At 40.8% G+C, this 20,143-nt stretch overlaps 1 protein-coding gene across 1 annotated transcript; it reads right to left on the reverse strand.

Moving 5' to 3' along the window:
* Nucleotides 1-18,065: 18,065 nt before the first annotated feature.
* pou4f2 (POU class 4 homeobox 2) lies at nucleotides 18,066-19,533 on the reverse strand (the record flags this gene model as incomplete). Its single annotated transcript, XM_084572170.1, has 2 exons — nucleotides 18,066-18,998; nucleotides 19,315-19,533. The coding sequence occupies 2 exons, from the start codon at nucleotides 19,531-19,533 to the stop codon at nucleotides 18,066-18,068; spliced, it is 1,152 nt and encodes a 383-aa protein (XP_084428296.1).
* Nucleotides 19,534-20,143: the final 610 nt, after the last annotated feature.

The following is a 20,143-nucleotide window of genomic DNA, read 5'->3' on the forward strand; positions in this document are numbered from 1 at the left end:
TATAGTCTCAAGGCGCTTTTCTGCTGTTAACAGTCCCTCACTTCCTTCAATGGTTTCAGCAGTGTCCAATGAGAATATAAGGTTTATAAAGACAGGATAGGAGAGTGTTACATTAAACTAATGAATTAATGAGATGAAATTTAAGCAGAAGTGGGCGTTGTGACATCACGTTCCTCTTCCTTGTTTCCTTACCTGCACAGCTACGCTTGCACGTCCTGCTCTGTAAGATCTAGGCTGCATGTAATTATCCAGCCATCAAAGCCAAGCCGCTGTGCCAGTCAGCTTATCAAGGGTTAAGGGGACACACTTGTCTGCAGCAGTACCCCGCTCACATTTCTGGCCCCAGCGCATCTCAGCAGTCTTTGCTAATGACTTGTAGCCAACAAATTCCTAAGACTCTCAGGTGGCTTCCTCCAACCAGGCTCTGTGCGATGATGAAAAGCCTGAGATAAAATAAACTGACAGTTGCAACTCATTGCGAGGAGCAGGCAGCAACCTAGCAGCAGCTGAGACCCCGGGAGCTCAGCACTGCCTCTCTTTTTTTTCTATCCTTTCCTTCATCACCCCCTCCATTCTCCTCTGCCCTCCTCCTGTGTGTCTCAGTGTGTTTGGGTGTGTGTGCAGGCATGGCAGAGGGCAAGCGTGTACGTTCCCTGTATATGCGAATGCATTGGTTGTCATATCGTGCGAGTGTGTACGCGGGCATTTGCATGGGAAAATGCATGGGTGGATGAGTGTATTCTTCAGGGGAGGGTGCGGGCTAACTACTGGGAGGGGAAACTAGATGCCTCTGCCACTGTTCCCTAATTAAAGCCCATTCCCGCCTTTTTTATTTCAGTCCATTAAGCAAAAAACTGTGGCCACCCCTCTCTCGCTTCCACACATGACACACTCCAATCAATACACTCCCACAGGCTGCCTCACTGGGTGCCTCAAATGAATAGATTGCAGTGCAACATTACGTCTAATTGAATTTTGCAGAGAACGCCATGTGGAGAGTTGCAGGGTTGCAGATTTTGTTTTATGGTTGAAACGGAGGTGATTGGTTCTTTGTTTCTTTTAAAGCTAATGTGTAGATTTAAAAAAAACAAACAAACAACAGAGTTATGTTGATATGTTGTTAGACTTTAAAATCATTATGTACTTAGATTAATTATACATTATAACAGTTTCGTATTGTGATGTCTTTGCAGTATACAGCTAAGATACAGATGCTGTTGAACTGTCTAGCTGTCCTCTGAGGTCAGCATCACAAAGGTTCACATTAGCACATCAGGCCCCGGGAGAGGGCCTCCTCCTGGCTGGTGGCTGTGGGGGGTTCACCCAGGGATGGCGGAGGCTGGCAGATGGTTCAGTGGTATGTCTGATGCGTGGACTGACTGATGGGTGGGTGGGTGGATGGATGGATGGATGGATGGGTGGATGGATGGCTCCGACTCTCATATTCTTCTCTTGTGTGAATTGTCACCATTTCTGCAAAGATTCTTTGTGTGACACAAGTACATGAGCTGCCATCTCTTCAGGCATGTTTTTTATCCTTAGCTCCTGGATTCTACTATGAATACAAAGGTAAAATTTAATACTTGACTAGACTAGGACTTGAATTTATTTTTAAAATTCAAATTACAAGTTAAACTAATAATGTAATGTTTGATCCGTACTGAAAATGTATAGTAGTCTTAGAAGGAGTGCTACACCCATTGGACAATAGTTGTTACCATGTATTAACCTTTGTTGATACAGTACAAAGTGTCATAAACCATCAGTGAAGTCATTTGTGGAAGCGTATTGTCGAGTTGTGTCGAAAATTCTTGAGTAAAACATGACGTAGAAATACACAAAAACAAATCTGGAGTCGTGTTCGGTCATATTTATTAAAACTTCATCAAAGTCATAACAGAAACTTGGCCTTGTTTGAAATTCATAATACCATTGTCATACTAATGTCTTTCTACAAAGTGCTAAACAAATAAAATGTAATGTTCTGTTTAACACAAGCAGCTACAGGCCTAAGTGAAATACAAAATAATAAGAGGATTCAGAAACTTACCAATTTGAGCAATCAGCAGATACCAGCTTATAGTAGACTCTGTGATGCTTGGCAACATGGACATATTAAGGTTTCATACCCAGACTTGTGCACAGTTCAGTTCACAACCCTTCGACAAAAGATCTTACAGTCAGAGAAGAGTTCGGTAATTTTTTTGGTAACAAAATTCAGTTTTTAGTGGCCACCAGTTCAATTCTCTGGATGTCACGGTTCCACTTCCCTTTTCCAATTGATTTGTCTGCCTGTGCCACTGAGTTTCTGTGCAAACATCTCATTGTGTGCCTTCAGTGACCGCAGTGGTTCCCATGCCAATTAGCACAGAGGCTCAAAGCAGGTGCCAAGGCAAATATTTAGCTAATTATCAATATTTAATAGCATTTCTGCACTGGCTCCTTTCCTAAGGTCCAGCCGATGCTATTAAATCTCACCCCATAGATACACAGTTATGACATGTAATAACTACTTGAATATAAAAGAGATTAATAATTTAAAGTGAGCCAACAAATTAGGACCATCATTAAAAAAACCAGGCTTGAAACCATTTTGCATAAAACCAGCCCGGTTCAAGGTAATGCCAAGGCTCTCCTGATAAAGAATTACAGCATTAATTCAGCAAAGTGAACTTATTGCTCCTACTCCTTCTCTGCGATCCCCGGAGCATTCAGAGTAGAGGAATGAAATGATAGCATTCATGGGCACAGAGGCGCTTATTTCCATTTCCCCCATCAGACCTAGTCAGAGTTTTGAGTGTGTGTGCATTTGTGTGTGTTAGAAAGGGATGGATTGATCTCTTTCTCATTGTGGTGCGATTGCTGAGGTCCCTGTGAATGGCCTACTTTTATGCTGAAGGTTTGCTCCCATGGGGGGGGGCAGATGTGGCCCATCTTTACCAGAGGTCTATTGTGTGTAAACAGAAACAGAAACAGAAACATGCACACAAACACACACACACACACTGTGACATCTCTGGGTCATTGTTGGAATTACATAGACATATCCCACCTTTGATGTGGAGATCTTGACTGGCATCTTAATTCACTCTCCAAGCTGTGTCAAATGAATATCATCAACTGGAGCTATCTGGCCTTTACATTAAGCATCCACCTCTGGTTACAAATTGAACTTGGCTGTCAGTGTGTAATTGTGCTTTGATGTAATACAACACATGTACATACAATTGGTCCTCTTAACACTGTGACAGACATTTAATCTGGTTGCTCTTACAAGCGTACGGTCTTGAATACTCATGCTCTTAGAGGGCGTTTTCAGATTTTCAACATAAAAGTGTGTTTTCAGAGTTCCCGTTCAATTCCCAGTGAGGAAACCCTTCAGTCTGCGCAGACAGAGCTGCAGCACCTTGCAACTCTTTTAATGGAGCATGTTGCTGGAGGCGCCATTGCTTGCTTGTGTGATATTACCATTTACCTGCTGTTTTGAATTTTATTTGAATTGGGATGAAAAGATCAGGAAAAGGTGCACGCTGGCAGACATATCTGAAGTATATATTTTTTTTTCTTCTCTCCTTCCACATTCTAATTTGAGACATGCCAAAAGACTTGACATAGTGTTTTATACTTTTATACTTGTGCTTGCCTTTTGGGAATGAACCTGCTTTGAGAGAGAGAGTGGGAGAGAGTCTACACTATTTCCCCAAGGATCTCCATGCAGAGGGCAGAAAACATCAATCGGCCAACTGATGCATTACGCATTAGCTTTGTTGATATGATGAAGTCTTGTCAAATGCATCTGAGGTGAATTGATAATTTCCCATTAAATATATCTCAAATTTTTCTGGCTTTGTCTGTGTTTAAAGACGCGTTTTATAGAACTATTGTTTCAGTCGAGTCTTATCGCAGTTCAGCTTCAGCGCCCTGAACCTTCACTGTTAGTCACGCTAGAAGCATGGCTCAGAAGATGGCAGGGTTGGGCTGCTGGTCTTTGGTCCGGACTCAACCCCCCCTAAAAAAAATGAATTGAGAATTGTCATGATATTTGGAAATCGGTTTCTTAGGTGTCAGCAGGTCAAATTTTCATTTACCTTCTGAAGATCTGCAAGATACTTGAAAATTAGCAGAGACGTTCATGGGTCCCGTCAGATGAATTCAAATCTTCCACTGATCCATTGATGATATTCCCATATCACTCTTCAGATCTGTCTGTCCTTCATTTCATTGGCATGATGCTGCTGGTGTCTTCCTTAGTAATCAAGGACAGTTTGTCTGCACAGATGGATAGATGCACCACTGTAACCTACAAGTTCCTAGTAGGTGCTGTATTGATCCAGACGGCAACCTGTACTCGCAAATTTACATTGATGGTTTAGAAGTGTGTTGCTGACTGATGTGATGAAGACTGTAAAGCATGAAATATCAGGAAAACACAGATAAACGCATATACAAAATCCACTAAAGGGCTAAAATTATATATTTTGCTTGTCCATAACACAGAGCAAGACAGTAAACGTATGTTAAATATAAAACAAACAAAAAACTAAATCTCAATGTATGTTGGAAGAAGAAGAACACCTAGAATCTGAGAAATAATAAAGGTCACAAATTTATTGAATGAATAGTTTTTCCTTTAGAAATCATCATGAGTCTTGGGAAAGATCTTAAGAGAGGACTGCATCAAACCTTTAATAATAAACAAGCTTCTGACAGAAATTCAACCTCCAAAAAGGCGGAAGACCGTGACGGTAAAGTTCCATTTAGAAAAACTCAGCACAACTGGGATTAAAATTGAGAATTTGCCATTGAAAACTCAACGTTTATGAGTATGGGTACTATAAGAATCCATAAAACAAAGGTAAAACAAAGGCATCTGGACTTGTTTGAATTTGAGTTGCAGTTTTGGCCTTTTTTATTTTTTATTTTTTTTAGCAAGTTGTACCACAGTCCATCACCACTTACTTTAAAGCCTTTGGTTGCAAATCCTTGTCAGCACAGCTATTTTTTTGCGTAATTTCAGTCACATGTCATTCAAAGGAAGAAATCTGTGAAAACCACGCTGCCTCAATAATTTTAATAACCAATAATAATCCTTTATCCTTTAGCATATCTTTGTTCACTGAAACAGTGTTTATTGTAATTCTCTCAAAAGAAGTTGAAGGACACTGTAAACACTTTTAAACCAAGTAGGTACTTTTTGTTTTTTTTAAACACACAGTTAGTAAATTGGACATATTGATATTCTCCTCTAAGGCTACCCAGCTGTCCAGTCTAGAATCTCAAGTGACCTCGGGTGAATTTGTGGTCCTTGAACAGTAAATATACTTGAAATATAAGGACATCAAAAAAAAAAAAAAAAGACCTTCCCAAGGACACACGTCTACAGGTAGAAAGGTAAAAAAGCTGTGGTGAATTTAAGTATTAAAATGAACTATGTGTGAGACCTTAATGAGACAGAAAAAAAAAATTACACAAGGTCATCTTTCGTAAGAACAGAAATTTCATCCCTTTGGGGCAGAAAAGACAGAACTTTTTGTTTTAGCAAACTGCCCATCAAATAAGCATTATTGCCATCAGAATTCATACAGTGTTCTGAGACTCCTGAAGGCACGTAGCCCCCCTCAAATTAGCAGCTCTGATAAATCACCATTAATTAGCTAATAAAAGCCAGCAGGTGGTTCGGAGCCCAAAGACATTCCCCGGTTGTCTGAATTATGTATATTACAGCAGTGCACTGATAAAGTAAATGAGTAGGGGGAACAACAGATAGGCGTTCTGGAGGGCCCTCGTGTAGGGATAATGCTCCAATCAAATCTCCTGCAATTCCACAATCCCACCCAAAGGAATACAAGTGGCTCTGACCCCCACTCAAATCGCATAACGCGCAGGGTTCTGGTGTGAGGCGTATTTGTGCATGGATTATGCATGCAGAATACAAAGTTTGCCTTCGCCCACCCCTGAATGAAGAGCTCGTAAAGATGTTATACTTTGATTATAGAAACATAAGGCAATTATTAGGAGAAAGGAGAAATGTGGACTGATTGAGGCATGATGACCTCTCTGTATAGAGCTGGCAAGGGCACCATGTATTCTTCATCATCGACATCATTATACATTAAAAAAATAAAAGCTTTCAGGTCAGAAATGGGTATGTTTTTTTTAGACATCCACCAGGCCACATGGTAATTAGCATCGTATGTGAAGAATATTAACAGTATGAGCACAATAATGTGGATTAACTCCATATTAAATGGGTTTTACGCATTTATATGTGCATGAATGTAAGCTTTATGGGACATGCTGTTAAGGGTCTAACTGGAGAACTAAAATAACAGTTTACCATGTCACCAAATGAAATGAAATTAAATAACATGTGATATTTAAGTGGTTTAATATCAACTGTCTTGTGCCGTATACCAATGTCTGCCCCAACTTGGCCAGTAGTCCAAATAATAGTCAAAGTAGTTGGCAGATTGAACTGATTTCAAAAACTTAATGAGTTGTCATCTTGCATTTGGGGGCGTGTACACCCCCCCCCCCCCCCCCCCCCCCCCCCCCCAATGAATTCAATGAAACACCTTGAATTTTTATGTGTCTCCCTCTCCCCTGTGTATTTCCTTCATCAGCACCACTGCCGGCTTTGGCTTTTGGTTTTTGGCTTGAACATTAAAACGAGTGACAGGTGAAGTAAATAACATGGACCGTCTTGTGACAATACAATCTTTTGCTGGGAAACTTTTGGACCTGGCGTCGTGTGGATGTTACTTAGACATGTACCACCCACCTAGACCAGACCGGGCATCCCCACCCCATAGCAATGACACACATCCCCAGCAGGATGCAGCCTGAGATAGACACACACACAAAAACTGTTTAGGAACCAAAAAACATGAAAAAAAGCACAAGGTGTTGACCTGGCCTCCAAATTCACTAGATCCCAAACTGATCAAGTATCTGTGGGATGCACTGGAATGAGCCTGATCCACAGATGCCCCTCCCCTCAAAGCTGTGACTCACAACTGTTTTGGAGGGACAAGGGAGACCTACCCAATATTGAGAAGGTTGTCATAATGTTATGCCTGATCGGTGTATATGGGCACTGCCTGTGGAGCAGACCAGGCTTTCAGAAGAGGGCGTCTTTCTTAGCTTCTGTTCTTTTTACAGGAAATACTAGAACAAATAGTTCTAAAGCGTAGATGTTACTGCCCATTTCCAGCTTGAATTCACCTAGCAGAAATTTCTGAATTCAAAGTTACTACATTTTCACGATTGCAAACCATGCCCTATTTATCCATCTTATCTTCTTCTTCAGTGCTTTTGTTGGTTGTGACACATCATAGCTGCCATCATATGCATATTCACCCCTACACACAATATAAACAAAAATTTGTAGATTTATGTGTGGAGAGTCACACTTTTACTTTTTGAGGGTCTACATCAAATGATCCCTGTGAAGCGTCATAAGCATGAGTTTAATGAAGGTTAAATCAATACGTAACAGCTACTTCCATAAACGATTAGCTGCAGGATCTTAGCTGATAAATTATGCTTTTCAAGTTATTTTTTGCGTAGTTTAACACAAATTTTATGTTTCAGTGCAGACTGATGGACCGCTGTTTGTTACGGCACATTGTAACCCATCTATTAAATGCAGCCACAAACCAAGTTTCCCTGTCAGCAAACACACTCAGAAATCTAGTTTCCTCCTTGGGTAAATGAGCTCTTTTCTCTGGGTTAGATGTCCTGAGGCAGCCACTTGGCAGAGGGTGAAAGAAATGGCAAAAAGGCATCCACACAAGTGGGACATGGGAGCAGATGGGACACTGATTGCAGTGTTGTTTACAGCTGTTGAGGTCCTTCCACTCTGCTATATAGAGGTCAGAAACTATGTCTGTCTGCCACATTTCACAGCATCGCCGCTGAGATACACAGGCATCTCTGCAGATCTCACTGTCAATATTAAAACTATTATAGAAACACGGTATATATTTGGGCTTTTCAGCAAAAAAAAAAGAAAATTTTGGGTGGGAGGGATGTTTCTGTCAGCCGTCACTAGATTTATTATTTACCTCAAAATGCTCTTGTGGAAAAAAAAAATAGAATGTGCACATGCTCACACTTTTGATGCTCTCAGAAAGTGAGAAGGAAATAAAAAGGACAGCAGAGAGCGAGAAAGAGCGGCCGACTGGAAGGAAAACCATCCAACACAAAGGTCTTTGATGATCGTTAACATTTCTTTATGCTCGCATTGAATCACTTTATATGGTTTTACCAGGGACGTTGCCCATTCAGGAACGCTCCATCAGGGTTCTGACTATAGTCTGTATCTCAAGCAATAATAGCCCAGAGCGGCGGGTGAAATATATCCAAAGTAATCAACCTTTTGCAAAGGCACCTCAGAAGCACACATTTCCACAGCACAGTGTAATCTAATATAGTGGGTGGCATCAACTTGCTTTGCTGAGACACTACTTTCAATAGAGTATTTGCATGGCGAGATGATGTAACTTTTAAGCAATAAAAATGCTATAAACCTCTCATTTCCATTACAGTAATTGACGTACTGCTGAAAATGTGCGCTTCAGGGTCAAGCAGAAATATGCTGAGCTTTTTTGATGCGGGCTTTGGTGCGCTGTCACTTTTACAGTTAGATATTTTGAATTGATCTCAGTCAAACGGTGAAATGTTTTCTGAAGAATCTGTGCAGGAAATTCTCCCATTCTGTAGCTGCTGCTGTTTGTAGGAAATCTAAGCCTTTATGGCAGCAGTCCTCCGAGAGGAATGTCTGGCTGAAATTTGTCTAATGGCTCATTTACAGCATGATTGGCTGCTAACAGTCTGTAGCCGGGGTGCAGCCATTAAAGGCTCCTCGAAATAATGCAGTTATAATTTTAGTACACACAAACGACCCGGCGAAGTCATAAATATGAGGCTGGAAAAAGACAGCGGGTATTCTAAGAGCGGAGTGCGTGAAATACGTCGCCGAGAAGACGGTATGTTACATATGTGTAGTTGTTTGAATTACGTTAACGGATAAAATCCCACGGTTTTTGTTACTGTTTTCAATTTTGTTTATCCTTCCATATATTTTCCTACAGAAAAGAGGTGAATTAAGACATAAAGCACTTTTGGAGGCAGTGAAAACAAATTTATATTAGTGTGTCAAATCTATCAGTGTACATTATGTTTTGCATCATGTACATAATGCAGTGTAGTGATTTGTCTTCCGCAAACTGAGGCGCATAATAGAGGTGACAAGAAGCACCGCTTGTGGAAAGCACAGCAAACTTTTCATGAGCAGATCTAAAGTGTGCAAAACCCTCTAACAGGACACTGAGCGTATGTAGTTCTATAAAAGGTTCTGCACTGTAGCGGTCCCGGTGTCGGTCACATCAGCTACAGCGACTTATTTTACTCCGTTAATACCTTTGCGGGTCACTTCGTGTAACCCTTAGCTCATTCATCACATGCCATCTCACAATTTTCTCCCTCTTTGAACAAAAAGCTTTCACAAAAGAGCACAAAGCCAAAGTACGTGAGGCAGTTTTATTTCTTATTCTGAACAAAACGAACAACAACATCGAAACAAATGAAAACAGAAAATGAATCGCATCCAAACCATCACTCATATTAGCAAAGAAAGTCTGAATTTGTGTTGTTTTGTTGTTCTGATCCTCCTGTTTGACATGTGCAGGATTTATTTTGTCACTAAAAGTTGGTCAATCCATGCCTCATGTTGTTAAATATGATGGGATTCTGGTAGTAGCAAATATATAATATATTTTAGTTGTCCTACCCCCTTTAGCTTGCGTGTATTCTCAAGAGTGCAGTGTTAAACGGTGTTTGCTATGTGTGCCTACATTCTAACAACTTCTCCTCTTCTTCGCTCCACCCAAAAAATCTTATCAGTTATATGTTTTTTCCTCTTTTTGTTCTTCTAAACAAACCAAAAAAATACACTGTAAGAATTCAAAATGAAAATAATCCACAACCTCAGTAGGTAGTCAATGGGGCCCAGCGAAATGCAGCCGGTACGCAGAGCTTCTGTAGGGGTGCGATGATAATCAGAAGCTTAATAATAGCTTTGTGTTTTGATTATGCTACGTAATGCTTTAAACAGATTTAGTCTGAACATACAGCAGATCTGTGTTTGGGGTTTGAGACTGTGTGTGTGTGTGTGTGTGTGTGTGTGCGAGCACGTCTGTGTGTGTGTCCTTATTGGTGCTTTGAGATGCATAGCCATTGAGGCCATAATTTAGTCCATTATGTCCTCTGGTTTGCAGCCGTAGCCCCGGGCTTCTGGCACTGAACGTTGTGTCATTTGCTACCAACTGGGTTTTTGATGAGAGTGTGTGACCTAGACGCCTCATCCCTCACCACTGTCTCATTCCCTTTATTTACATCTGTCTTTAGCATTCTAATTACTCTCTTTATTGCTTTAGCCTGGAGGAATCTGTTATACTGGTGGGGAGAAAAAAAGACTAAGGACACTGGAGTTTTAACCAATAATAAAGCAGCATAACTCCCATTACCCATAGGCAAAGATTGGACCTGTGAGGCTCTTTTTTTATGGGCTGTGGGCAAGATAACTATGGACGGTCTTCTCAGCATAAGATAGTACACAGGCAAGGGTGCATTTGCTTTACTGGTGTGCGTATTTCAAAACTATTTGTTTTCACTTCAAAACAGTCATGAATTGGTTTTCCTGAATGTGAGCAGTTTTAGAAATATTTCTGGTGGTGTGGTCGGATTATAAGCAAAGACTAGTCATCTTAAAGTTTTACCAAAATTTTTTATGATTTGTACCTGCAGTAAAATTGTGCAACTTATATTTTGGTTTATGTTCTTAGGGTAAGAAAGAAGGATGCATACAATGTACAATATATACATGTCAATTTTTTTTGTGTGCACGTGTGTGTGTGGAAAATGTCCATATAAAAATAAAGTTTCAAATTTTTTGTCCCTTCCTGCCGAAATTTTATGAAATAGCATCAGGAGCAGGCGCAGCAGTCTTTAATGAGCTCTCAACTTTAAAGACTTGAAGGATATTAACAAGCTGCTTGACAAATGGTGCTTAGAAGCACATTAAAGACGCAGCTAATGGTGCGCATAATGACGGCTAATTTTCGATCAGATATAAATTAGAGCCCCCAACAGTTATTTGCCTTAAGGACTTTATGTAAATGATTCTGTTCTGTATAAACTGAAAAACTGAGAGTGAATGAGGGAAGGAGAGAAAGGGAGGGAGAGAGAGAGAGAGAGAGAGGGAGACTAACACTCCTTGTGGGTATGATTAATAGATCTGCAACAGAGCACGGCTGTCAGAGCCCAATGAACACACATCCACTAGACAGCTCTACCACCTTCTCATTAAGGTCCAATCTCTGCGCGGTCTACAGCTTACTCATTCAGAACACCAGAACAGCGTCTGAGAACGAGCAAGTCCAACACTCAGAGGGGGCAGAGAGAGATCATCAGGGGAAAGCCAATGCAAGTAGAAGACCTAGCTGTTCATAAACACATTTACTATCCAACGTTGTTAAATGTGTGATCGCTGGGGGCATTCGATGGCAACAATTCAAACATTAGGCCGTAATGCATCACTGAATACACACGATTTCTCGGCACGGCTGAATTAAGGGATGGACGCGGTTAGTTGGTAGCTTATATTTATCCACACTATGACGAATCCACAGATTGAGATCTGACGTTCAAAGAGGTCAAAGGTCCTGGTGTATGAGTCTCTACCATCGCTACATGAGCCAGGAGCCAGGAAGTATTACCCTTATACGCCAATACATTAGGCCTATGTTCAGCTTTTATTAGATGTTCCCTTCAAATGGAAAATTTAACGACAGTGGTTTTCAAACTAAATATTTTAACACTTTTTTTTTTTTTACGTTTTTGCTATTTATTTTGCTATTCCTGATTTAAGCATATAACCCCAAATTCTTATCTTGTAAGCAAATAATCTTGCTCTGTCATTTGTTTTTGCAGATTACTCTAAAAAGTAAAGCTTCAACTGGATTGGTGTTTCTCTCACACACCACAAGTTTTGACTTTACCATATTTTAAAAGTATGGCGTAATTCTGTAACGCAGAGTTTTTGGTACTAAAATGGGATTAAATTTACTGTTGCCTGTTTAAAGCTGCGGGAGATTTGATCCAATAAACTTTATTAATCCATATATTTTGGTTATGGTTGCAAGGCTTGCGAATGAGTGAGTTCTGTTTTATGGTAAAAGGAAACGAGAATCTAACTGCAGGTGCTGGTTTATATTTAACGTTTTTTCTTTTTTTTGTACATTAAATTAAACTGAGCAACAGAAAGAGGAAAAAAAAGGAGAAAAGGTTACGCAGTTGGTCACTTGTAAACTGAACAAACTTCATTTTTGCCTTCCCGATCCCCTAGCTGTAGGTAAATGTATTGCAGAAGGTTCACAGTGTTGTGACAGTTTTCGTCTTGTTTTTCCACAGTGTGTAGTAACAATTTTCATTCAAATCAACCTGAATTCAGAGCCCAGTGGGGGCCAGCCCATATTTTCTAATGTCTTCTCTGACCTGGATGTAATACTAAATTATTACATTTTATTTTTGTTATTTAAACCCTGCTGGCATCCAGATTGCTAAATTTACTGAACACATATAGTCTGTCCTTGACAAAGTCTAAAACATGCTCACCATAGTGGAGATAACTGTATTGCAACAGTCAAACCAAAGTGAAGCCAGTGTGGAGCCTCAAGCAAAAGCATTTAAATATTCCTTTACATCTATGCTGGAGAATAAGAGTCAGAGAATGGTATCAAGTGTATGGATGATAAAGAACAGTCTACAAAACCAAGAGCTGCGATGGCGTGTCTGGAGGAACTTAAACACAACTTAACGTTTCCATTAATAGCAAACTTTTGAAAGAGCTCTGAAGAAAATTGTAATAAAACTTGGTTTTGCATCCAAATCATTATTTTTTTTTGGTGTCGGCCACATGTCAGAGGTGACTGTGGCTTCTCAGCGCCCACCCTCTAATCATGCCCCTGAGCTATTTTAGTTATGAAGGCTGTGAACGATTCCAATGCCATTAAATTATCCCAGACTCATTGTATTTTTTTTTTTAAATCAAACTTTGCAATAATCCATAATTTCTTGTCAAACGTTTCATTCAAATGAAGTTACGTATGTTCTTATTGTCTTTTAAAGAAATAGATTTTTTTTTTTTAAATTTAATCTAGAATTTATTTCTTTTAAAATGTTTAATTTGAAGCCGCTTTTATCACGTCATGAATGAACACGTTTCCCTCCGTGTGTTTTATTAGAAAATGTGAATGAGTTAAAGATGAAGGTGTTTAAAAGCATCGGGCTCATCCATTTTTAATGAAGAACGAGCTCCTGTGTACGCATGTCTGGACAGCTCGTCTTCAGATTTCAAAATAAAGGTCACGCAGAGCAGACCCTTTTTGCCTGTGATTGAGTGTTTCACAATTAAAGGCAAGAACAGCTTGTTGGGGCATCTGTCTCTGGCCAAAGAAAAAAAAATAAAAAACTGTGACATTTATTTTTAAAATTAAAATTAATTTTTAAATAACAAATTTTACGAGTTCCTGTAAAATATATATATATAATTTTTCCAGTTCAGGGTCCTCCATTTTTTTTTAAATCCATCCATGCTTTGTATGGCAGCACAGTTTACACGTTCAATTGTCAATAAACATTTAGAATGAGCATTTGTCAAATTTCATGAAAAAAAAAAAAAGGTGTCTGGCATCCACTCTTCACTCGTGGGTGAGCGAGAGAGAGAGAGGGAGAGAGGTAGAGAGAGAAAGCTGTTTCATTGGCACACTGTGTGGCTTCCCCTCCTTTGCGTGCCATCCCAGATCAAAACGTATCCCACCAACCTCCTTCTAGCCATCCAGTGCTGCTCCATCGATTAGATTCTGGAAAACACTTAACAAACTAATGACTATTGATGGCTGATGAATATTGCATCAACAACAACTGATTGGCGACAGCATCAAATGGCGATCGCCGCTTCACATTCAAGCAGCCATCTGACATGTTGTTGTTGTTTTTTTTTTTTTTTTTGTGCAGCAGCAGCAGTAGCAGCCACCGGATGATAAATAAAGGGTTATACGGCGTGCAGCGCCTTCAATTTATGGCTCACAGTTCGTCTAATTCGAGAGCAGTCGCGTCTTTGAAGGCAGACACTTGGCGTAAATGTACAGTTAAAATATTCTACTCTCAGGTCCCCGGGCGGAGCTCCGACAGTCCCTGGCTTCATTAAATTTTCAACAGCATCCCTGTGAAAGGGGACGGAGGGGGGGTTGGAGAAGAAATGTTCAGGGGAAAAGAGAAAAATAAAACAGAGAGGGCGTAATTATAACAAAAGGAAACAGCGCTGCCCTTGTCGTTTTGCAGAAAGCTCCCACAGTGTGCCTGGATGTATGGATGGAGGCCGTGCTGCATGAGGTGTGTCTGTGGCTTTAAGGTAAATAGTTTGGCTCGTGGATTTATCATATATATATATATCAATATATAGTTATATATTTTAAGGAAAGAAAAAAAGGACCCCCTGGTTTTCTTCATTGTGCTGAGGCCTTTTTGCTTTTTTTTTTTTTTTATAATATAAAATCCTCTCCATACTCTCATTGATTCGCTATCAAAGAATCCAGATCGATTTTCTCCCAATATGTGAAAGAGAAAGCAGGCGGATAGCAGCAGCGAGGTTGAGAGGCCTGCCTTTCTATCTGTTTATCTATCAGCCTGTCCGTGTGAGCACAGCTCCGGCTTGTCAAGCAGCAGCAGCAGCAGCAGCAGCAGCAGCAGCAGCAGCAGCACTACTGCATAAAGTTAATTTCAATTCCCGATGAGACACTCACTCGGCAGCCCTCCCTGACCAGCGGTAATTAACAGGGATGGCTAATGACTGCTTAACTCGCTCTTCATAATTATCTGCTTTTCATAATTCGATGTGTAATTTAATAATTCGCTCTTATTAACGCATTAAGTGAATGGCTCGTTTAGGGGAAATTAGGAGCACTCACCAGGAGCATCTTTTAATTGATGAACCATCATGGCTGTCTCATTAATAAGGGCTCGTTTTGATACTCTTAATTTGTCACGACGATGGCGGAACATGAACATGGTTGGTTTATGGATGACTGGCGTGAAGGCGATGGTTAATATTATTATTAGTTTTCAGGTAGTAGGTATTTTAGACCATGAAGAATTTATTTCACTTTTGGTTTAATAAAAAATTAAAAAAAAAAATGTATTCACTAATTTGGTTCAGACTAAACATCACGTGTTAAAATTTTACATTTATAAAAATAAACTATTTACGTTGACATTTTTACGGTTAGAAACGGTCTGTAAATAAGATTATTAGTTTTTCAAATTAAATGCATTTTTGCTGTTGCAATCAATTCCTAAATTATCCCAAAGTAATCCCCATGCAAATGTATTCCAGGTGCTGGAAATAATCAGCTTTCAGAAATGCTAATGTTTGCCTCCTCCAGCCTCTCAGGTAGCTGTCCATGGTGCTGAAACGCTTGCTCAGCGCTCAACAAACCAGCCCAGCCAGTCAGCCCTGCAGCCCCCCCTCCAAAAACCAGAAGCATCTCTGCTTCTTTGGACATGACATTCAAAATACTCCTCTCTCCTTTCCCCCCCAAACCCTCCTCCTCCTCCTCCTCGTTCTCCTTAAATCTAACCACAACTTCGAACCAAAGGTTTTTGCTTCAAAGCCTGCGTGCCCTCATGCTCGATCGAAGCATGTTTGGAGTGTGTATTTAAATAGAGACGGGCACGCTGGCAGGCGAGCTGTTTTTCTGGCGGGCTGACATCTGGCAAGTCTGCGCTCCAGGGACCCATCTAGCTCTCCATAGACCCCCTGATTAGACTCTAATAGAATATTAGCATTTGCTCTCAGGTAAGGCAACAGTGAGCCGCATAAGCTGGCAGCGAGTCAGTGGAGGAGCCACGTGTGCCTTTACCATGAGAAAGGAAGAGGTTTCTATACGGCCCTGCTAGGAGGAGGAGGAGGCCTGGAGGAGGACGGTGAAATCAGAAATCAAAGGCAAAAAAAGAAAGAAGCTATTTCTAAGTACATATTTTTTTGTATTCATCTAACGCCTCTATATGACAGTAAAAAAGCAGATTGGGAATAAGGTGGAGGTGGGGTAGTTGCTGGTGGCGTGCACAGTGACAGGCCTCCTGTTGTGCTTCTAAAACCAAACCCGGACACCTTTTTTTGGTAACCACAAAATATATGTTACCTTTGGAAAAAATAAAAAAAGAAAGAAGTATTCGCCGTCAAGTAATCCCAGAGAATCCACAAGCTATCTTTTAAAAAAGCTGCGTAGCCCACAGCTAAACCGTTTCCCTCCTCCTCATCAATAAATAAACAGATGCATAAATAAAAGAATATTAATATGTCTGCATGAGCCACTTCTTTACACAGTGCAGTCATGGAAAACGTCCGCTTAAATGTTAAAGTTTGTCCTTTAATGAAACACATATTGCAATTCAATAATTAAATAAAAATTTTTAAAAAAAATCACATGGATGTAATAAATTAATAGGATTTTTTTTTTTTTTTTGAACCAGGGAACTAAAAAATAAATTAAAAATAAATAATAATAAAAAAGCAACGTACAGAAATACAGAAATAAGTTACCTCAGCTAAACAGCAATACAGCAAAAACCTGTACGGATATATTTATGTGCATCGACTGATTCCAATGAAATATTTACATTGTACACGTATACTTCCATGAAGCTGTTTCTTTTCTCTTCAAGAAAAAACATTACTTAAACAGGGTGATTTAACAAGCAACGACTCCATAATGATGCGCAGTATATTTATACAAATAAATAGCAGAAAACAGACATAAACTAACTTTCTTAAAAAAAGGAGAATAGCATCTCATATATATCTCGATTGTACCATCTCGGACGTTAGAAAATCGTAAAATTTGTGAATGTTGTGTTTCGCAGTCGTTTCCCTTTAAACCAGAACAACACGCTTTAAACTTGCTGTCAGAATTTGATTTTCTCGAGCAAAAAAAGGAAAAAAAAAAAAAAAAAACGAGGAGGGGAGGGAATCCCAATAAATATATAATGAAGTAAACATGACCTCACTCAATAAATAGTTCATAAGACGCCGGCCCACGCTGGAGTGTAAACTCAACGCAGGCGTCTCGAAATCATATAGAAGTCTTTTTTCTTTTCTTTTTTTTTTAAATTGATAAATCCTTACAAGTGAGTCACTATTTCGATAAGTCCACACGCCGAGGCCTGATAATAAGGTATCTTTAAAATAGATCCCTGACTTTGATCACACATGGTAACAAAATAATTAATAATTACACGTTTAGACACAGAAAAAATGGAGTGTGTGACGAGGGAGCGATTTCATTTACAGAAGGTTATTTGGCAGTAATATAATACTAGCTTTCGAAACCAGAGTGCTGTCCTCCTAGTGGACCCTGAATAAATGTCAGACTGCATTGTCATAAACTCGAAGGGAAAACGTAGCTTATTCTATAAGCCAGAAATATAAAATAGTCACCAAGCAAGTGCTTTTGGAGTTTAACGATGAGTGAGGATAGAAAAATGCTTCTTTTTTCTTTTAAATTTGGGGTCTAAAGGAAACTCTAGTCGCCATTTGAAATGAATTATAGATAATAATAATAAAAAAAACTAAACAAACTGAAAGTCCTGTAAGTCAGACTGCGTTTGTTGACATTAGAAATGTGAAGCATAGTAAGTGTGGAAACAGTGATCTTACTTGCTCTGTCAAACGGTGCCTTACTCTTGACTCCACAACTCCCCCTCAGCGAGTAAAAGACGTGACTTGTTTTCTGTTTTTTTTTCTTTCTCTCTCTCGTTTTTCAGTCTTTGTTCAGTTTTTAGGAATTTTTCGAAGTTCAAAACACAGAGTCATCGATGATTGGAAAAAAGGGTGGCGTGAGATAGGAAATATGATACAAATCATCTCTAAACAGTTCCAAGTCTTTTTTCGAGGGTGGCGGTTCAAAGCGATTATTTTTTTTGTTTGTTTGTTTGTTTTTGTCTTAGACGCATGCAGAGTATTTCATTCGTTTCTGTTTCTGTCGCTGGTTGCAAAACCAGACCCGCACCACGTTCTTTTTCAGGTCCAGCTTTTCTGCGATCGCTGCGATTTTCTCCGAGGAGGGACGCGGCTGAATGGCAAAATAGGCCTCCAGTGATCTCTTCTCTGGCGCGGCTATCGACGTGCGCTTCCTCTTTTTCTCCGCGCCGTTGAACAACTCGGGTTTGTTAAGTTTCTCCCTGTGCGATTTCTCGGCTTCTTCTAGCCACGCTTGCAGGATGGGCTTCAAAGCGATCATGTTGTTGTGAGAGAGCGTGAGGGACTCGAATCGGCAGATGGTGCTTTGGCTGAGGGAGCCCACCCCAGGAATCTTCAGGCTGGCTAAAGCTGACCCTACATCCGCCTGGGTAACCCCGAGTTTGATCCGTCTCTGCTTAAACCTCTCTGCGAAGGCTTCCAAGTCCCTTGGATCGGCGTCCACGTCGTTCATGCCCATGTGTGGCGGTAGCCCGTGGGCATGAGCCATGTTGATGGCTGCCTGGTGCATGTGGTTCATGCCCGCCATGTGGGCAGGGTGCGCAGGCGTGGAAACCACCGAGCCATCCGGCCCTGCCATGGCTCCCAGTGCCAGTCCCGGGGTGATGTGGTCCAGCAGGTCCCCCTCCAGTGCCTGGTGAGGCTGGTGGTGGTGGTGGTGGTGGTGATGGTGATGGTGGCCAGCCAAGGCGGACGGATGAGAAATAGGCACCGAGGAGGAGGAGGAGGAAGACGACGTGCAGGGGAGAGTGTTCATGGTGTGGTAGGTCGCGTCCGGCTTGAAGGGACTGTGATGTGGAGGGTGGTGGTGGCTCTTGGTCTGCGAGACTATATCCACCGCCGCTAGAGCTTCAGCCCGGGCCAACAAACTCTCATCCAAGCCTCCGAATATATTGCTCTGCAATTGCAAATAGAATGCACACATAGCTGTCAGCAGGGAATTCTCCCTCCACTCCTCGGTTTAAAACATTTCCAGAATGTGAAAAAAAGAAATCCTAAAAAAAAAAAAAGGAGCACACAAAACAAGACACATGCAACATCCCAGGTCATAAAAATTAATACGAAAGGCAAAGCCGACTGAATACATAAGTTGAGGAGAGGGAAAAAAATATGGAGGTGTTGGGTGATTTGCTGTGCAGACATGAAAAAAACATCAAGCAAAAAAGTGGGCTGTCAAAATGTGCCTTTAAGCAGTGATTATGCAGAATACGTACCGGTGGGGTTGGGAGACAGGCTCTGCGCATCGCCTCCGAGCTGCCGCTGCTGCTGATGATGGTGCTGCTGTGTCGGGAGGATGAGCATGAGGAAGGTGCATTGGAAGTCAGAGTGGAGGACGACGAGGAATGCGAGGAATGCAACGAGTACTTGGGTTCGGGCAAGCTGGTGTGCGCCATGGCGAACGGCTGCTTGCTGTTCAGAGACATCATCATCATATTTGCGGGCGTCCGAGCCTCGGCAAGTTCCTTTTAATAAGTTAAGACTCCGCCTCCTCGGTCGGGAGTTGAAGCCCAATTGCTTCGCAGGAATCTCAAGTCGAATAAAGTGTAGTCTGAAGCCAGTCGTCCAACACCGAATCACGTCTATTTGTTAAATTACTTGTACGGAAATGTCGCGTCTATTTCTGGCAAATGAGATATCACCAACAAGCCATGCACCTGACCGCAGCCCCGGTACCTCTTCCTTTGTGGACTTGAAAAAGACTTTTTCCCCCTCTGTCTCTCTCTTTCAACTGCCTCCACTGTGCACTATACAATTACATATATTTTACCTTGGATTTATTATTACTTTTTTTTTTTTTTTGGCGAAACTCCTCACAGACGACGCCAGAAAAAAGTTAAAAAAAAAAAAAGTTTCTCTCCGTCTCTTAAGATTTCCAAAATGCTTCGAGTTTCAAACTGTTGCCGCTTTCGTTGACCTGTTTTTTTTTTTTTTGTTGTTGTTTTTTTTGGTTTTGTCAAAAGTTTCCGTCTTGAAGTGACCGTAAGTGAGAAGTAATGGCGGTGACAGTCTCTGTACTGTGCCTCTCCGACTACGTTGAATGCT

This window comes from Chelon labrosus (genome assembly GCF_963514085.1).
Source record: "Chelon labrosus genome assembly, chromosome: 2".
Lineage (NCBI taxonomy): Eukaryota > Metazoa > Chordata > Actinopteri > Mugiliformes > Mugilidae > Chelon > Chelon labrosus.